Here is an 18,263-nt window from a genome sequence, read left to right as displayed (position 1 = left end):
GCCGATAACAATCCGTACTGGTTCACTTTTGGCCGATAATAGTCCGCCGTTAAAAATAGCTTAACGGAGTTAAGTTTTTCCGAATTACAATGCGATATTTTAGGGATTTTGATCAGAATGAGGATACGAGTCGGTGCATGTAAAACTTACCTCGAAACGGTGCTCCAAAAGTCTTGATATTTGTTGATTGGAAGTTTAAACACCCGAATTGAAGCACCGTTTTGTCGTTTCGGGCAGTATTTCGAGGTAAATTCTACGTCAATCAGCCCGTATCATCATTCCAATCAAAAGCCCTAAAACATCGGTTTGTAATTCGGAATAAAACTTAACTCCGTTAAGCTATTTTTAACGCAGGCTATTATCGGCCAAACATGGACCAGTTCGGATTATTATCGGTAAATAACTGAGTTGGGATTATTATCTGTCAAATTGAAAAAGTTAAATTATCTAAATCCAATTTGTCTTAAAAAAATGCTAGGGATCGATCCCTGAATAACACGCCTAAATCCTAAGGCCTTGGGGTGTACTCTAACTTCATTGGTGTTAAAGATGGCATGGCAAGTTAACATACCTTTCAAACCATTCCCTCCCCATGTTAAGGGGTGTTAAAACCTCTCTTGGTTAACATGTTAACTTAGTAAAAAAAAAATTAAAAAATTAATGTTATTCATTATCAATGTTTATTTTAGCTAAGAAGTTAATGAAATGGTATTATTTTTATTTATTTTGTATTTAGTTTAAATATTTAATATTAAAATAATTAAAAAAATGGTGAGTGAGGTAGAGTTAACAAGGTTAAACCATTTCCTTAGGATGAGGTGGAGTGACAAGTGTAAAACAGGTGATGTGGCGCTTATATGGAGTTAAGAAAGGTTAAAGCATACCCCATGGTAAAGTTCCTAACCATCTGAGATACTATAGATTTTGTTAGTTTCATATGTTTGCTTCTATATATACACTTGTAGAAATTTAGAAGTAAAAAATAAGAAGGCTAATGAAATACAAATGGTTGCCTTTAAATGGTTCCCCTTGAATCAGTGTTCACCCTCTTCAACTTTGTATGTTTATACACCCTCTTCAACTTTGAATGTTTATATAATGTATAGCATTAGAGGAATTCATAGTAAACTTTAAGATTTTTTATTTTTTAATAAAACTTTGGCGTTTTATAATTTTGTCACAAAAGTTAAATGAGTTTACTTTATTTTTATTCATTTTGTATTATGTTTTTTCCCGTATTTGGTCATTGTTCAGTTGTTACTTAGCACATTGTTTGGTAGTTACATTTGGTCTCTCGTGTTTTTTTTACCCCCTCAACTTTTTAATACGTGTCGGTATACATTCAAGTTCATCTACGTTTTACGTTACGTAAGTCAGTTGGTATTAGAAATTAGTGTTTTTATTTTACGTTTTTTTCACAGTTTTGGTTGTCGTTCAGTTCCTACCTAGCATGGTTTTACCCTCTGGAAACACTGATAGCACCGTTTTACGCCCCTTCACCGCAATGCGGGTGCCTAATACTAGTTATCATCTAAAATATACAGTATCACACTTTTGTGAACCACAACCATAGTGTATAAAAATCATTAATTCTACTAACATCAATTAAATTCAAAGTGTATGAAAATAATAAACCAACGTAAAATAAAACCCAATTGCCCATGAATTCATACAATCAAAACTAACAAGAAATTTAAAAATTACAAACTCCATAACTATGATTCCATTTCTAAAAACAAGAACAAAAACTCATACAAACTTATTCCCATTTCCCTCCAAATTCATCTAAACCTCTTTCATGTTTCAATCAAGCTTCACCGAAGAGAACAAGTAGTGCACGAACCAGAACGACGAAAGAAACCCGACGGTTCCAGTTGCGAGCATAATCGCTAGAACCATGAACAACGAGTATCCCAAATAAAGTGTAGCCGAAACGGGCCCGCTTAAGCTCTTGAGGTCGAAAACAAGATAGTTAATCGAGTACAAGAAAATGTATAACGCAACAGACCCCGAAGCGAAAAACGACTTCCACCACCACTTATAGTCCTCGACGCAAAGATGCATGTACGTCAAGACTAACGACACCTCGGCACACACTACGACCAAAAGGATCATCACGATGAATAGAAACCCGAAAACGTAGTAGACCCGGCCCATCCATATGCTAGACATTATGAAGAAAAGCTCGATAAAAAGGGTTCCGAACGGAAGTGTACCCGCACCAAGAACTAACAACCAAGATGGGTACTTTTGAGGCGGGATTTCACGCGGTATCTGATTGGTTCGAACCGGGTACTCGATATGCGGAGCCTTTGCTCCGAAATAACCGCCAACGAGCGTTAACGGGACGGATATGCAAAACCATAGTAGAATTAGGACAACGAAGAGAAAAAACGGGATTGCACCGGTGCTACCAGAGCCCCACAAGAGGAAATTCAACACGAAAAGGATCAAGAACGAGACACCCGGAAAAAAGCACGAAACTTTCCAACAAACCGACACCCATCCTTTATGATCGCCGCTAAAAAGCGTTCGCCACATACGTACGGCAACGTAACCAGCCGCGATTCCGAGAATCATGTAAAAGAACAACATACCCGTGAGGAGGGTCCCGCGCGAAGCGGGAGACATGAACCCGAGTGCAGCGAATAAAATTGTGACAACCGCCATTCCGAGAATCTGAACCCCGTCACCAACCATAACGCATAAAAGTGCGGGACAATCGGGAACGCGAAAAACGTCACTTACGACTAGCTTCCAGCCGGATAACTCTTCGTTCATTTGGGCTTGCGCTTCTTTGTCTAACTCTTCGTAATGAGTCAGATCCCGCCTTACGGTTCTCAAGAAAATCACCAACACGATTCCCGCCAAGAAAGTGATGACCATCAACGAATTCAGGATCGAAAACCAGTGTACTTTCGCTCCGTCCATTTTCAAATACGCATCCCATCTTGACGGCCATTTGATATCGCTTTCGACGAATTCAACTTCGTAAGTGAACGCCACGGGCTGGTTTTCTTTTATACCCATCGTCACGGTGTTCGTTTCACAAGCGATTTTCGACGGGTATTTCCCGTACATTTTCAAATCCTTTAACGACTCCGAGTTATGCTGGAAACTACACGGTTGAACCTCGAATCCAACAACTATATAACCGGGAATATCAGATCCCGGTTTGTCAACTGTCGGGATTACTTCAGCTGCATCACCGGTACCCATAACACTCGCGACATTCGTTTCTTCATACTTATGAACTAAAACCGTGAACTTCAAGTGATTAAACACGTAATACGTATCTTGAACCTTGATCCCGAGAGGGTACCCGGTCCACCTCACCAAAAAATTATCCCTTTTTGTATACCGAATGGCGGGCAAATTATCAAGAATCACATTGACTTGATACATTTCGTCTATCCTAGTCGTTAACAGCTTAAACTCATCGCTCGACAAGGGTTTCGTTTGACAAAGAAAGATCTCGGTTTCATTCGTATGCATCTTGAACTTATACGGTGAGTTTTCGATCCTATCGCCCATTAAAAGCTCACCGAGATTCTCAGCACTATCCTTAACACCCTCTTGAGGCTTACAAAAGGGCAAACTATAGTAACTGTAAGGGATTTCGGTTTCGATTGAAGTCAAAGAGTTGACTTTTACAGATAATGTATCACCTACAACGTATTTGTGAGGGTAACTACCAGGGAGATAATATCCATAACCCAGTTGAGAGATCAAGCAGATCAACAAACCCCAGATCTTGAATTTTTCAGAAACTTTCATTTTTGTCAGATCTGAAAAACCCAATTCGGAAAATGCAAGATTCAGTACGATTCAATGTAAAAATAACAACTTGATCAAATTAAGCAGAATAATGTTATTGTAAATGGTGATTAAATATTGGGGAAATTGAAAGAACATGCATGTTGTAATGTAAAAATGTGATTAGGGAAGAAAGGGTTTATATTTAACTGACCTTATGATGAAAGATTTTGATGAGAATCGAATGAATTGGAATGCAGATAAGATGTTCGACGAAATGTCGATCTTGAATTTCGTCGGTGATCTTGGAGGAAATATTGGGTAAAGGGTCACTTAAAAAGTGGTGTGAGGAGTTATCAACACGTTATAAACCCTTGGAAGTTTAAAACATATATTTTATTTGCTATATATTTATTTATTTTTTATAGTTATAATGATAGTAAATTTTATAATTATATAACAATAAAGTTAAAGTACATACAACATTTATCAATGATCTTTTTTTACGGAGTGGGAAACTTTGCTTCTCTTGAAGATTTTGGGTTTAAATTCAAGTAATATGGAATTTTAATACTAATTTGGTGATACTAACATACTAACTATTCACCCGGTTAGCAGTGGCGAAGCTTGAGATGAAATCAAGTAAATAAAAGTTTATGTAATCAAGTAAATATGAAATGATATAAATAAAAACGATTCTAAGGATTTAATTAAACAAAAAATTGATTGTTTAATTAGATTTTTAAAGTAATTTTGTTATTGACTGTAATAACTGAAAAATTGATGTTGTAGTCCAAATAATTATATTTGTTTTTAACGACAGTCTAACCAATTATATTTGTTTTTAACGACAGTCTAAACCTTGTGGCCTAGTGATAGGGAGATTTGGGTTCTTCAATATAGACTCAAGTTATGTTACTTTGGTGGATTAGGCAATGATAGATAGAGCCTAGTATTCTTGCAAATGTGTTAGGTTCTATCTTGAGCTCACTCGGGTTTTCGTTATATTGTGTGTTACGTCAGAGAGTGTTCAACTCTTGTGGTGACACAACGGCTGTCAAGTGGCAGTCAACGGATGGTTTCACGGGGGAACGCCCAAGCCAAAATCTAAAGCCAGCGTAAGCCCGATTAAGACAACATAGTCTAGCCAAGACAACGAGACTATCTAATTTATAGAGTGCGGTAACGTAATACAAGAAACTCATCGTTTTTACCAACTTTTATTTTGCATATATATTAATAAATAACAACCAACTTGTGTGTTAATATAAAGAAAAATACAAGTAGAAGGTAAAAAAATTGCTTGGTGGCATTATATTAAAGCTTGGGGCTCAAGAGAAAATTGTATAGAAAGCGACAGTGACGACGTAACATCAACGTTGCTCACCGACAGTTAAGCATTGCAGGTCAAATATCAATTTACGAAAATAATCTTTTTGGGTTTAATTTTTTTTATTCTATTTTCTATAAATCAACTATTTTTTTTTTCATATTTACTTATTACTATTTATTAACACTATTTTAATTTTCTATGCGCGTCTGAGACTCGCATAGACCAACCTCGACCTTCTCGAGCATAAAACAAAGCGACTCGTATAGATCGGGCCTCGACCATACATGAAGAAAACCCGGCACAATGAGTCCCAAGACCTCGATCACAAACTAGATGCGTGAAAATTATTCACGCATTTTTTATTTAAGTAAAATCTAATATGACAAACGCTACATCGTAGATGTAACACGACAAGTGTCTTATGTGATAAATAAATAAAAAAAAAATTACATGGTACACGTTAGAACATATTCAACTACAACATGAATCATGAAGGGTCAATAAAAGCTAACCATTGGCACCCAAGCCTCTAGACTTAGGAAGCCTGGTAGCCACAAGCGGGTCAACGATGCCTTGTGACTCTCTCCCTAGACCCGACCCTTCAACATACCCCATTTTCGCCATCATTTTCGACCCGAACCCTTTCGTATGCCTTTCAAACGACCCAACACGTGCATTTCCCGATCCCGATCCCGATCTCCCCCTACTTTCACTACTCCTAGCGCTTTGACCCTTTACCCTTAGTGGTGGTGGGGTTGTGTCTTCAGGAGCCTCGGGCTCCGCTCCTAACCCGAGTGATTTGGGCCGTTGGATCACTTCAATAGGCTCGGCTATTCCTGTACCATCCTTCCCTAATCCGTTTCCGTCTACATACCCCATTTTTGCCATCATTCTTGAACCGAAACCGGTTGTGTGGTTCTCAAAAGCACCGTAGCTTGATGAGCTGGCAGTTTGGTCTCTCGGTTTTGGTTCATCAACAGGCAAAGTGGTCGGTAAAGTGGTCACGTTTGGTTCGGGTTCCATGTTACCACACGAGATGAATGAAACTGGTTGTTTAGCGTAAGTGACTACCGTCTTGTCTTTTTCTCTTCTTTGCTTGCTGCTTGATTCACCGTAAGTTTTGGCTTTTGTTAATCTCGAGTCTAACGGGCTCAAACCAGTGGTTCCTTTTGAAGCTTTTTTACTACTATTTGCAGCCATTTTGGCAGGCGGTGTATGGTTAACTGCGGTATTAGCATCACCGATAAGCTGCAAAACAAAAAAAACGTAATTCGTTAACCGCTTTATTTCATCGTATGAATGTGATCCATGATATGAATAATGTGAAGTAACCGAATAAACTAAATTTTACTCACCTTTTCGAGGCGGATTCGGTCATTGGAAGATGGCATTCCAGTGTATTCACTTCGTGTCACTGTTACAAACCTGAAGAATATATAATCTAAGTTAACCCCTCTATATTATTTAGACTAAGACGAAATCAAAAGCGACAAGTTCTCAAACAAAAAAAGAAAAACAAAAAAAAAAAGACAAATTATAACATATACTAATTCGTTAACGCACGGTACCTTCTTTTGCCTGAACCTTGACTGCAACTTCTCAAACGATAAATTGACGCCAACCTTTGGACCTGAAGCGACTCAAAAATTCAGAATAAAATTAGAGTAAATTACGTTTTTGGCCCCTGTGGTTATATCACTTTTACTATATTAGCCAAAAATAAGAATTTTAAACATATATGCCCCCATGGTCTCCATAACTAACCATTTTGGCCCCCAAGTCTAGAGATCATGGGGGCCAAAATGGTTAGTTACAGATGGTTAGACTTAGGGGCCAAAATGGTTAGTTATAGAGACCATGGGGGCAGATATGTTAAAAATTCTTATTTTGGACTAATATAGTAAAAGTGATATAACCACAGGGGCCAAAAACGTAATTAATGAAATATTCATGGTTTCTGAATTTGTATACCTGTGAACAATCCCGAGAATGCATAAGTTGAAACGACATAATATCACCCTCATTCTGCACCATCTGCTCTAATTTCTGCATTTAAGAGCCGCCGTAGATACTGATTTTCGCAAGCTCACGATGTATACATAAACTACTAGTAATGCATTTGTTAAAAGAAATAAAAAACTGATTTTGTGCTTACGGAATTTATTTCCTCAAGATCAACACCTCGGCGTATCATTCGCTCCTTACGCTTCAAAGCAATGGTATCTTGACGTTGTTTTTTCTTCTCACCTGAAATGATACACTGAGGAGCATATGCGATACAATTCAAGGAACACAATTAAGTTACCGTTCTTCGGTTATCTACTTAATTAACATTCTGCAATACATGCAACTGCTCTAGTTTGTTTTAATAGTTTGCCGAACGGCCCATTCTTCAAAGAATGGGTTGATTGGTAAACTCAAATTATCCAATGAGCCAATTTGGATCTACTCAAATGATACGACAGGTCGGAATGGGCCACTCTTATATAACTTGCTAACTTAAAACGGGTCGAAATGGGTTAGCACCACCTACGACCAATTCATCAAAGAGAAGTCAACACGATCAAGCTTACGGACATGTCATCTACCACATAATCATTTTGACCTGACAGCCTCTGTATTGATTACCTCAAACCGAACTTTTTTTAATTTCAGATTTTCTATCAAAAATCTTAAAAGAGTAAAATGGCATTTTTGTCCCTGAGCTTTGGCCAGTTTTGCGACTTTCATCCAAATGTTTGTTTTTCTGCATCTGGATCCAAAAGGTTTGAAATCTTGCCATTTTCATCTAGCTCGTTAACTCCATCCATTTTTCTCCGTTACATCAGGGTATTTCCGTCTTTTTTGCTAACTTAAAGGGCAATTTGGTCTTTTTCACGTTATGTAAAAAGACTGAATACTCCTGGAAAAAGACCGAATTACCCTTTAAGTTAACAAAAAAGACGGAAATATCCCTGACTTAACGATGAAAATGGATGGAGTTAACGAACCCGAAGAAAATGGCAAGATTTCAAACTTTTGGGATCCAGATGCGGAAAAACAAACTATTGGATAAAAGTCGCAAAACTGGTCAAACCTCAGGGACGAAAATGGCATTTTACTCATCTTAAAAATTAGTGGCCCTTCTATAGAAAATATATAGTTACCTGAAATAAAACTAGACCACAGTTGATTCCAATTTTTTATCAACACAAGATAAATCTATCAATACTTTACCTGGCAATCGCCTTTTTTCATGCTTCTTCTTCTTCTTTTGTGCATAAGCAATCCGAGGGTCTTTTACTAGCATAAAATCATCTATAGCAGACCAATCATCTTTGTCGGCTCGAAACTTGATAGACTTTGGTTGACTTTGACTTTTCACTCTCGACCGAGGTTTCTTCATACCGTATTCCCTTGATGCCTCCTGAAGTGCAATCCCTCCGAACTTTACTAACGTATCATTAATAACATCATCATCACGAATTCCTTCAATGTAATCTTTAGCAATCTCATCGTCTGTATCAGATGAGGTGTCATTATCCGATGAGTCAGACGAATCATCGGATTCTGAAGACTCGACGCTTTCTTTATCCTCGTCATCATCTTCCACATCGGATATATCATGGGTGTACAGTTTCATGCCTCCGATCGACAAAAATCCTGAATTTTTTTCGGGAGAAGATAACGGGTCGGTTTCTATTTCCTCCGAGGATGATGATTCGGAAATGGGACCTTCTTTTTCTTCATTGACACACGGGTCTTCTTCTTTATCGTGAAATCCTAAGCCTCTATGGAAAGTGTCATCTACTTCTGAATTTGCATCGTACTCGGTTGTGTATTTGACGGTTTCAGATTCTTCGACCTTTGTTTCGTCAACGTAAGCAACAACCTTGGTATCAACCAAAACAATCGTGTTTGATTCATCCAATGTTTTATGTTCATCATCAACTTCATCTGGAAGAAGGTCCACCTGAAAACATTAATTTAGTCAAACCGGTCAAACATCTGCTAGAGCTAAATTATCATTCCACACTCGATCACAGAATCACAAGAGCCAATGCTACCTCATTTTTACCCAAAGTACCCAAATCGATTGTAGCAGTGTTACCGAACTACAAATGTACCCGAATGAACTTTTCAACACAAAGTTCGGTAAAGATCTCTTGTTCACAAACCAGGAATTTTTCCCAAAATGCCGAACCCGAATGGTTTGCGGCGGTGTTCCCATATTACCCGATTTACCCGATCAACTTTCCCAAAGGCGCCCCCTAGTCCCTAACAAGGTATTATAGACGGTTGAACGCAACAAGATAATGAAAGCAGACTGCTTTTAACTTCACCAGCCAAGTTTTCCACTTGAAACAGTTTATTAAAATCTTAGAGCATTCACATCTCTTCCGTCAAATTTTACCCTCTTATTATAAAAACAACTACATTTTCTCTATCTTTCCAACTAAATAATATTTTTATACCTGTATCGTTATCTTTTCCATCTGCTCCACTCACAACCACTTTCAAAATATATAAAAAAGTATTGAGTAAATTGCCAAAATCGTCCCTGAGGTTTGTGCATGTTTGCCAGTTTCATCCAAAAGAACTTTTTTATACCACATGGCCCTTCCCTTTTTGAGATTTTTTGCCATTTTCATCCAAATGTCTAATTTGCTTTATTTTTTTGACAGGCATTTGGATGAAAATGACAAAAAGTCCCAAATCTTAGGGACGATTTTGGCAAAAAAAAGTTGGACATTTGGATGAAAATGGCAAAAAAATCCCAAAAAGTGAAGGGCAATATAGTACAAAAACGTTGCTTTGAATGAAACTGGCAAACACGTCCAAAACTCAAGAACGATTTTGGCAATTTACTCAAAAATATTATAGAGAGTGAATAGTGTCCCCTCATATATACAAATGAACAGTATCATTTTCTCTCTCCTCCAGTCACAACCATTTTTTATAATATAAAAAACTCTCATGGCGGACGGGATGTGAATGCTCTTATATTGATAAAACAAAGCAAATCTCAAAGAGACCAGCACTTTCTTTTTCATGTCAAATTAATCACATTCAATAACTATATATCCATTTTGTCTGTCATAATTTCAACAATTACACATATATTAATATTAATAAATAAAAAAAAAAGATATCCCATTTTCATCACAATTTGGTTCCTAATCAAATTATGCCCTAAAAAAATAAAAACTTTTGAATAGAGAGAAACCGTTACTTGAGGATAACTGTAACCAACAGCATTCATTTTACGCTTCTCCTCGATCATTCTCGAACTCGAAGCTTTTGATTTATTCTTCGAATTACTTCCACTATTCTTACCATTATTACTCTTTCCTATGAAATTCAATCAAATTACAATCACAAAATAAACAACTAAATAACATCAAATAACATAATATTAATAATAATAATAAAGCAGATGAATTTATTTACCTTTGGAAGGGGGAGAATCGGTAACCGGAGACCAATCGGATAATAAACCGCCTTCTACGAACAGAGATTGTTTTATTGGTTTTCGGTTAATGGATTTGCCAGATTTTTGCTTATTTTTACCGGTTCCGGCCATTGTTGTTGACGGAATATGCGATCTGAGATACGGAAAATATGACGATTTATTTTTTTTGTTGTTATTTGGGGAAGGCGGTGTTGTTATCGTGTGTAGCGCGGTGTAAACTGTAATCGTGGTGCGTGTGTTTGTGTTGTGACACGTTACACACGAATTCACCTAATGATTTTCCCTTGGTAAAAACTAAAAAAAAAATAGAGTTAAATATCATTTTAGTCTATGTGTTTGGGTCATTTTGACACTTGGTCCAAAGTTTTCATTTTTCACCGGTGGGTCCAAAAGGTTTCAATGTTGTCGTTTTAATCCACTGGGTAAACTTCATACATTTTTCTGTTAACGAGAAGGGCAATTTGGTCATTTATATAGCTGAATTGCCCTTCTAGTTAACATAATTACATATAAAATGACCGAATTGCTCTTCTCTTTAAGAGAAAAAATAGATGAAGTTAACTCAATGGACTAAAATGCCAACGGTGAAACCTTTTTGGACCAAAAGCTAAATATTAAACCTTTGGATTTGGACCAAAATGGTCCAAACTACACTAACTAAAATGGCATTTAACTCAAAATATATATATGATATGGTATTTAGTTGAGTCAAGCTAAAACGGCCTGAGGGCATAGTTGTAAAAATCCCGACAAGCCTGCGTTAGTCGCTGATTAATCGCTAGTCCTAGTTCATCGAGTAATTTTTATCTAATGGGTCAATTAAACAGTAAGTGGTCAACAATGGTCAAATACAGTCTTAATGGTCAAAAAGCAATCTTTCGAGTTTGAATATGCAACAACGTTCTTTGTTTCGAACCTCCCTGGATTCTGCACCAGAGGAGAAATTTGGAACGAATTCCGGGTTTTTGGAGAGCTGGCTGATGTGTTTCTACCAAAGAAACTAGACAAGGGGGGCAACAGGTTTGCTTTTGTGAGATACGACAATGTGCAAGATGTGGAAAAAATGTTGGAAGTCCTTAACAAAGTGAAGTTGAAAGGAGCAAAACTTAAAGTTGATATGGCCAAATTCCGACGTGACGGAAAACCAACTGTTGTGGGTATACCAAGACAATACGAGACGGCGAAAGCAAATCAGTCCTGTCAATTTCACAATCACACAAATGCCAGGTATGACAAACCAAACAGTGGGGATAGGAGATCTTATTCGGATATAGTGACGGGCAAAGATGCAGGAAAACTAAAAACTATCGATTTCCCGAACACCATATCGGAACCGTTGAGGGTATGGGGGGAAAAATCAATTATTGTTGAAGCAAAATCCCTCGACATTCTCAATAATATTACGGAAATCACGGAGAATCTTTCGAAATTTCTCTATGGGCTCCGGTATATTGGTGGATTAAGGGTTCTCCTAACATTCACCCATAAGAAACACTGTGATGCGTTTTTAGCCCACTACAAAGTAAAAGAGTCTAAATGGTTTTCATCAATACAGCAGTGGGAGGGAGTGGAAGCATGTATGGATAGGATTGCTTGGTTACGCATTGACGGGGTCCCTATTCATGCATGGAATCATGATGTCTTTAATGCAATTGCTAGCACCTTTGGTGCTGTCATCTCACCCTCTATGGCTGGTGTAAACGACTGCAATCTTGCTTATGATTATGTTGGCATACTTGTTAATTCTGGCAAAATGGTTGAAGGGGAAATGAGTATCACCTGGAATGGAAATGAATATAGTGTATGGATTACAGAGGTTATGAGGGATTGGATTCCCGACTTCATGGTAGGGGGTACAGACGGTCCAAAAAAACAGGGTACAAAGACGTCGGTGGTGGCCGGAGTGGACACCAGAACCCATGTTGATAAGACAGGAAGGTCCGTTGAAGTTGTAACGTCTGATGTAATGAGCGACATCCCGGTGGAAAACGAAAAGTCTAACAGGGGAAACGATACGTGCATGGGGGTGGATTCCCAAGAAACGGCGCCATCTTCTTCCATAAAAAATCCTTCGTATTCTGTTCCAGACATTGAAATGCCTTGTCAGACCATTTTTAATGCCTTTACACCGGGTGGGTCCCAACCTCCTACTACCCATAATAAACCAAAAAGAAATGGTTCCGGGTCTCGCGTGCACAAGCCCATCTCTTCATCATCTGGGCCTAATATTAGCCCAAGGCAGCCTGCAAACAAAAGAGCCAGATGCGAGTCCATTTCTGCACATGCTCCTTTCTCCTTTCCACTCCCACCTTATCCTGACTACCTTCGTGCAAATGTCATTAATTCCCCTATCCCATCTGATATGAATCATCAGGCTCCGTGTCACATCGTTGCCGACTGTCGCACGACACCAGTTCCGCAACCAAGCAACACTCAAGATCCGGTGAACAATATGTCTCTGGGCCAAGACAATTACATCGAACCTGTGATGGATACTGTTTCAGATCCAGTTTCGTCGCATGATTTAGGTGACGCGTCTAGAACTCCGGTAGAGACAAGGGCCACCATAGAAATAGGCAAAGCGATTGGGCTGCAAGTTGATAATTTCATGAATTTGGTGGAAGAAATGGTCAGGGGTGAAGGAGTAAACATCGGTAATCAATGAATTACCTCACAATTAACATAAGGGGTGTGGGCAATGCCCAGAAAGCAGCATGGATCAAAAGCATAAAAAAAGAGCAGGGTATTTGTTTCATTGCGATGCAGGAAACTATGTATGCAGATGGGTCAAGGATCAATTTTAAAAAATTTTGGGGAAATTATCCGTTGGATACTGATTGGGTAAATTCGGAAGGAAGATCGGGTGGCTTGGCATGCTTATGGGATCCCACTATATTCACCAGGTCAAACACTTTCAAGCACAGGAATTACTTGTTGATTTGTGGTACAATCAGGGGCATCAGTGATCAGCTACACATCATGAATGTTTATGCGCCACAGTCTGCTTCTTCAAAAAGGGCCCTATGGTCTCACATTATAGATCTAAAGGCATCTCAAGGAGGTATTTGGATTATTTTGGGTGACTTTAACCAGGTAAGATCAGCCGAGGAGAAAAGAAACTGCATCTTTGACCCTGTCTCTGCCGCGGACTTTAACTCGTTCATCTACGAAGCGAATCTCGCTGAGTACCTCATGAATGGGTCAAAATTCACCAGATGGCTAGATGGAGGGAACAAGATGAGCAAACTAGATCGTATGCTAGTTTGTGATAAATTTTGGGGATTATGGCCAACCGCTTCTCTTAGGACTCTACCGAGGAATCTCTCGGATCACTGCCCGCTGGTCCTCATCACCACGTCTAATGATTTTGGTTCGATACCTTTCAAATTTTTCAACGCTTGGCTTTCCAAACCAGGTCTCGACACGGCTGTACGTTCCGCGGTGAGTACTTTCAGTTTATATGGTCCTCCTGATGTCGTACTCGCAGAGAAACTCAGATGCATCAAGAAGGCTGTTAAGGAGTGGAATAAAAAGACCAAAAAGGAGGAGAATGCAAGTCTCTCCACTTCGGCGGAGGTAATTAAAAAACTCGATCTTTTATGTGAAATTAGAGACCTTTCTGAAGTTGAAAAATCAGAGTATATGGAGCATAAGAATATTATAAATTTGATCAACGATGGTCGGGTCAACGAACTTCAGCAAAAATCACGGGTCAGGTGGGCAATAGAAGGGGATGAAAATTCAGCTTTCTTTCACGGTTACATCAATAGTAGGATATCGAGAAGTAGGCTAAATGGCTTATTTATTAATGGGGATTGGTGTACTGATCCTACATTAATCAAGGAAGAAATCCGGAAATTCTTTGAAAACAAATTCGTTGAACCCAATCCGTCAAGGCCAGCATTCACATGTCATCACATCAAGAAGCTCACCAACATGCAAAGTATGTCTCTTATCTCACCCTTCTCTTTTAACGAAGTAAAAAACGCCGTTTGGGATTGTGGTGGTGACAAGGCACCGGGGCCAGATGGATTTAACTTCACATTTTTAAAGCATTACTGGGACTTATTGGGGGACGACTTCCACAACATCTTGATTCGGTTTCACAACTCGGGTATTATATCAAAAGGTTGCAGCTCCTCATTTATTACACTAATTCCAAAGATAAACGATCCTGAGAATCTCAATGATTTTCGGCCGATTAATCTCATTGGTTGTATCAGTAAGGTCATCTCGAAGGTATTAGCAAACCGCCTCAAAATGGTTATAGCTTCGGTCATTTCGGAAGAACAATCGGCCTACCTATCTGACAGGAATATCCTTGATGGGCCACTCATTACAAATGAAATTATATCGTGGATAAAAAAATCAAAAAAACGGGCTTTCCTATTCAAGATTGATTTTGAAAAGGCCTTTGACACAATTAGTTGGAGTTTCATCAAGTCGGTCTTTATGCAAATGAATTTTCCCGACAAATGGATACAGTGGATTCATGGCATTCTAGTTTCGTCTCGGTCCTCGGTTCTTGTTAACGGCTCTCCAACCGAGGAATTTCAATGCTTCAGAGGCGTCAGACAGGGTGATCCACTCTCACCCTTCATTTTCATTTTAGCAATGGAGGCTCTCTCAAGTTTCATGATAAGTGCAACTTCCGCGGGAATTATAAAAGGGATCTCTCTTCCGAACAATGGACCCAAGGTGTCACATCTTATCTTCGCGGACGATGTCATGCTTTTGGGCGCATGGGAGGAAGACAATTTTGTTAACATCAGGAGATTCATGAGATGCTTCTTCCTAGTATCCGGGCTGAAAATCAACTTCCACAAGTCTTGTCTCTATGGAGTGGGTACTGCATCTAGTGAATGCGACTACATGGCAAGTCGGCTAGGATGTAATTCGGGATCCATTCCTTTCATGTACCTTGGCCTCAAGGTTGGAGGTAATATGAATAAATTCAATAACTGGTCACCGGTTATCGAAACCTTTGAAGCACGACTCTCACTTTGGAAAGCAAGTACTCTATCAATCGGGGGTAGAACTACACTTATTAAGTCGGTCCTGGATTCGTTGCCTTTATATTATTTCTCTCTTTACCAAGCTCCCATGGCGGTGCTGAATAAATTAGAGAAAATAAGAAGGGATTTTTTGTGGGGCGATACGCTGGCAAGAAAAAGGATGCACTGGGTACGTTGGGATCGGGTTACACAACCGATAAAAAGTGGGGGGCTTGGCTTGGATTCCTTATATAATATGAACTGTGGCTTATTGTCTAAATGGGCTTGGAGGTATAAAACGGAGTCCAACAGGCTTTGGAGATCGGTTATTATGAGTCTTCATTTCAATCGAAAGCAAGGAAATTTTCTGCCCTCAAAAAAAGGTCTTTCTGGAGTCTGGAACAATATCACCAAGAGAGAGGAGGCCCTAAAAAACAAGGACATCCACCTCAATCTTCTTTTCAGATGCAAAATAGGTAATGGATCTGATACTCAGTTCTGGACAGATGTATGGGCTGTGGATATACCATTGAAAGTCCGTTTCCCATTGCTCTATTCGCTGGAAAAACACAAAGGATGCTGCGTTCGGGACCGGTTGCAAAAAGTGCCTGGAGAAAATACAAATAGAATCACATGGGGCTGGCTTCGTTATCCGTCGTCATTACAGGAACTTGCAGAACTCGAAGCACTCACTAACATTGTTATGCAGTCTTCGTTATCTGAATCAAAAGATGTATGGAGTTGGGCATCGGATCCGACAGGGGCATTCTCGGTTAAGTCTGTTAAAAAACTACTCAACAATTCATACAATCAACCTATGGTCAACAACTTCGAGTGGAATAGTTGGGTTCCACGCAAAGTAAATATTTTTGGGTGGAGGACGGCTATCGATCGACTACCTACTCGGGCGGCCCTAGCTAGAAGAAATATCAGTATGGCATCTACATGTTGTCCATTATGCGGCGAAGGTGAAGAAACAATTCAGCATTTACTCACGGAATGCATGGTTAGTTCGGTAACATGGCAGATGGTGTCCGGCTGGATCGGGATACCTCCCATTTACGCTTTTACTACCGAAGACCTGTTTCGGGTGCACAAAAACCTTTCGGGTCCACCGAAAATGAAGAAATTGGTCCAGGCTATTATTATTATCTCATGCTGGAATATCTGGAAACTTCGTAACAATGTCATCTTTTCCGGTAATCGGGTGGATGTATCAAGACTCCTAGCGGAAATAAAATCAACAAGCTTCCTTTGGGTGAGAAACAGAGCCAAAATGCAATCTTTAGAATGGTCGGATTGGTGCAGTTTTAATGTCTTGTAAATTTCTTCTCATGTATTGTTTTGTCTAGCTTCTTGCTAGCTTTTTTCGTTTAATGAAATCAGCCGTTCAAAAAAAAAAAAAAAAAAAAAATATGTTTAGTTTTCGTGAAGAAACAAATACTTTTAAACTCAACCATCATATAGTGTTTATCTGCATATTTATTTTTAATAAAACTGATATTGTTAATGGTAACTTTTACATGATAGTTCTCTAAGGAAGTGATATGTGCAACTATTAATAAGGCAAACCTATAAAAAAAATTGTTAATATTTTTAGAAATTTATTAAACGTGACATCATCTTAAACAATTGATCATATTTCGTTGTTGAAACTAACATCATATTAACGCATAATATGTATGTTTAGAATGGTTAAAGGGAATTATTGTTATACAATGTCACGTGGGCTCAAGTATCAACTAGCCTCAAAACACATATTGGGCTAACTGTTTGGGCTGTAAGATAAGGCCCAAATCAAATGAATCATGACAAATCAATATTCAGTTTCACATTCCAGCATGTATATTAAAGATTTAAAGGTGTACAAAACTCGGTTTCGGCCTAAACCGGTTTGGGTTGTAAATCGGGCCAGTTTGGCCCAAACCGGTTCGGGTTGAGAATCGATTTTAGGGTTGAAAACCCCAACCCACTCAAACCAATTTAGATAGGGTTCAAAACCTATCGGGCCCAAACAGGTTCGGGTGAAACCGGTTCAACAAATAAAAAACACAAACCTGTCCCAAACCACCTGGTCGGAGTCGTGCTCGAATTGGTTTGGCCCAAACTAGCTTTTCTGGGCCCTATAGAATCAGGCTCTGAAACGGTTCATCGGGCTAAACCAGTTTTTTTACACCAGGCTCTAATGTATATCCATGTTTTCCGTTTTTTGGCCACTTATCTTCACTAAATATAAATTTATCTTTTAAGGCTCTTTTGAAAAAAAAATGATAAAAGAAAAAAAAAGATAAGAATTTAACTTTTAAGCTTCTTTTGAAAGTAAAAAACTGATTAAAAAAAACCTCCTATGAATCTCGATCCAAGGTGAGCTCACTCATTGACGCCTTAGATAAGTTTAATTTCATGTGCTACACAAAAATCAGCCAAGGCCAATATCTAAGACGAGTTATCGACCATATAACAATATGTAAACCCTACACCAATTTGCTAAAATAACTTTCAGCCGTTAATATTTAAACCCATGACAAAGGGTTGGTCTTAGGGGACTAGGGGTGGTTCACTAGTGATAGAATCTATCACTCTCAATGTCCAATAAAATCATGCCATGTCATCAATCAAATTTCCATCACTAGTGATAGAAATGTAGGAGGGGTGGAATCACTAGTGATGGAATTCTATCACTCCTAAATGATCCAACGTTCAAATGATCCAACGTTCGAAAAAATCA

General features: G+C 38.7%; 2 protein-coding genes across 2 annotated transcripts; both read right to left on the bottom strand.

The window, feature by feature from the left end:
- Positions 1–1,575: 1,575 nt before the first annotated feature.
- LOC110893903 (transmembrane 9 superfamily member 11) lies at positions 1,576–4,096 on the bottom strand. Its single transcript, XM_022141057.2, has 2 exons — positions 3,971–4,096; positions 1,576–3,788 (listed from the first exon to the last, which is right to left on the bottom strand). Exon 2 carries the CDS (start codon positions 3,775–3,777, stop codon positions 1,804–1,806), a length of 1,974 nt encoding a protein of 657 aa, XP_021996749.1. The 5' UTR covers positions 3,778–3,788; positions 3,971–4,096; the 3' UTR covers positions 1,576–1,803.
- Positions 4,097–5,415: 1,319 nt separating this feature from the next.
- LOC110893904 lies at positions 5,416–10,737 on the bottom strand. Its single transcript, XM_022141058.2, has 8 exons — positions 10,520–10,737; positions 10,302–10,420; positions 8,306–9,041; positions 7,245–7,336; positions 7,061–7,135; positions 6,658–6,719; positions 6,445–6,514; positions 5,416–6,337 (listed from the first exon to the last, which is right to left on the bottom strand). The coding sequence occupies exons 1-8, from the start codon at positions 10,650–10,652 to the stop codon at positions 5,597–5,599; spliced, it is 2,028 nt and encodes a 675-aa protein (XP_021996750.1). The 5' UTR covers positions 10,653–10,737; the 3' UTR covers positions 5,416–5,596.
- Between the last annotated feature and the right edge of the window lie 7,526 nt (positions 10,738–18,263).

The sequence above is a fragment of the Helianthus annuus genome, chromosome 12, assembly GCF_002127325.2.
Source record: "Helianthus annuus cultivar XRQ/B chromosome 12, HanXRQr2.0-SUNRISE, whole genome shotgun sequence".
NCBI lineage: Eukaryota > Viridiplantae > Streptophyta > Magnoliopsida > Asterales > Asteraceae > Helianthus > Helianthus annuus.
The sequence above is the reverse complement of the archived record's forward strand: the minus strand, read 5'-3'. Positions and strand labels throughout refer to the sequence as shown.

Bases quoted from the DNA above. Each gene is read 5' to 3' on its own strand.
- LOC110893903 (XM_022141057.2), bottom strand. From the start codon at position 3,777: ATGAAAGTTTCTGAAAAATTCAAGATCTGGGGTTTGTTGATCTGCTTG.
- LOC110893904 (XM_022141058.2), bottom strand. From the start codon at position 10,652: ATGGCCGGAACCGGTAAAAATAAGCAAAAATCTGGCAAATCCATTAAC. The intron at 9,042-10,301 runs GTAACGGTTTCT...TAATGTTTTCAG, and splicing joins TTGGTTACAGTTATCCTCAA to GTGGACCTTCTTCCAGATGA. The intron at 6,338-6,444 runs GTGAGTAAAATT...TTTGTTTTGCAG, and splicing joins ACCGAATCCGCCTCGAAAAG to CTTATCGGTGATGCTAATAC.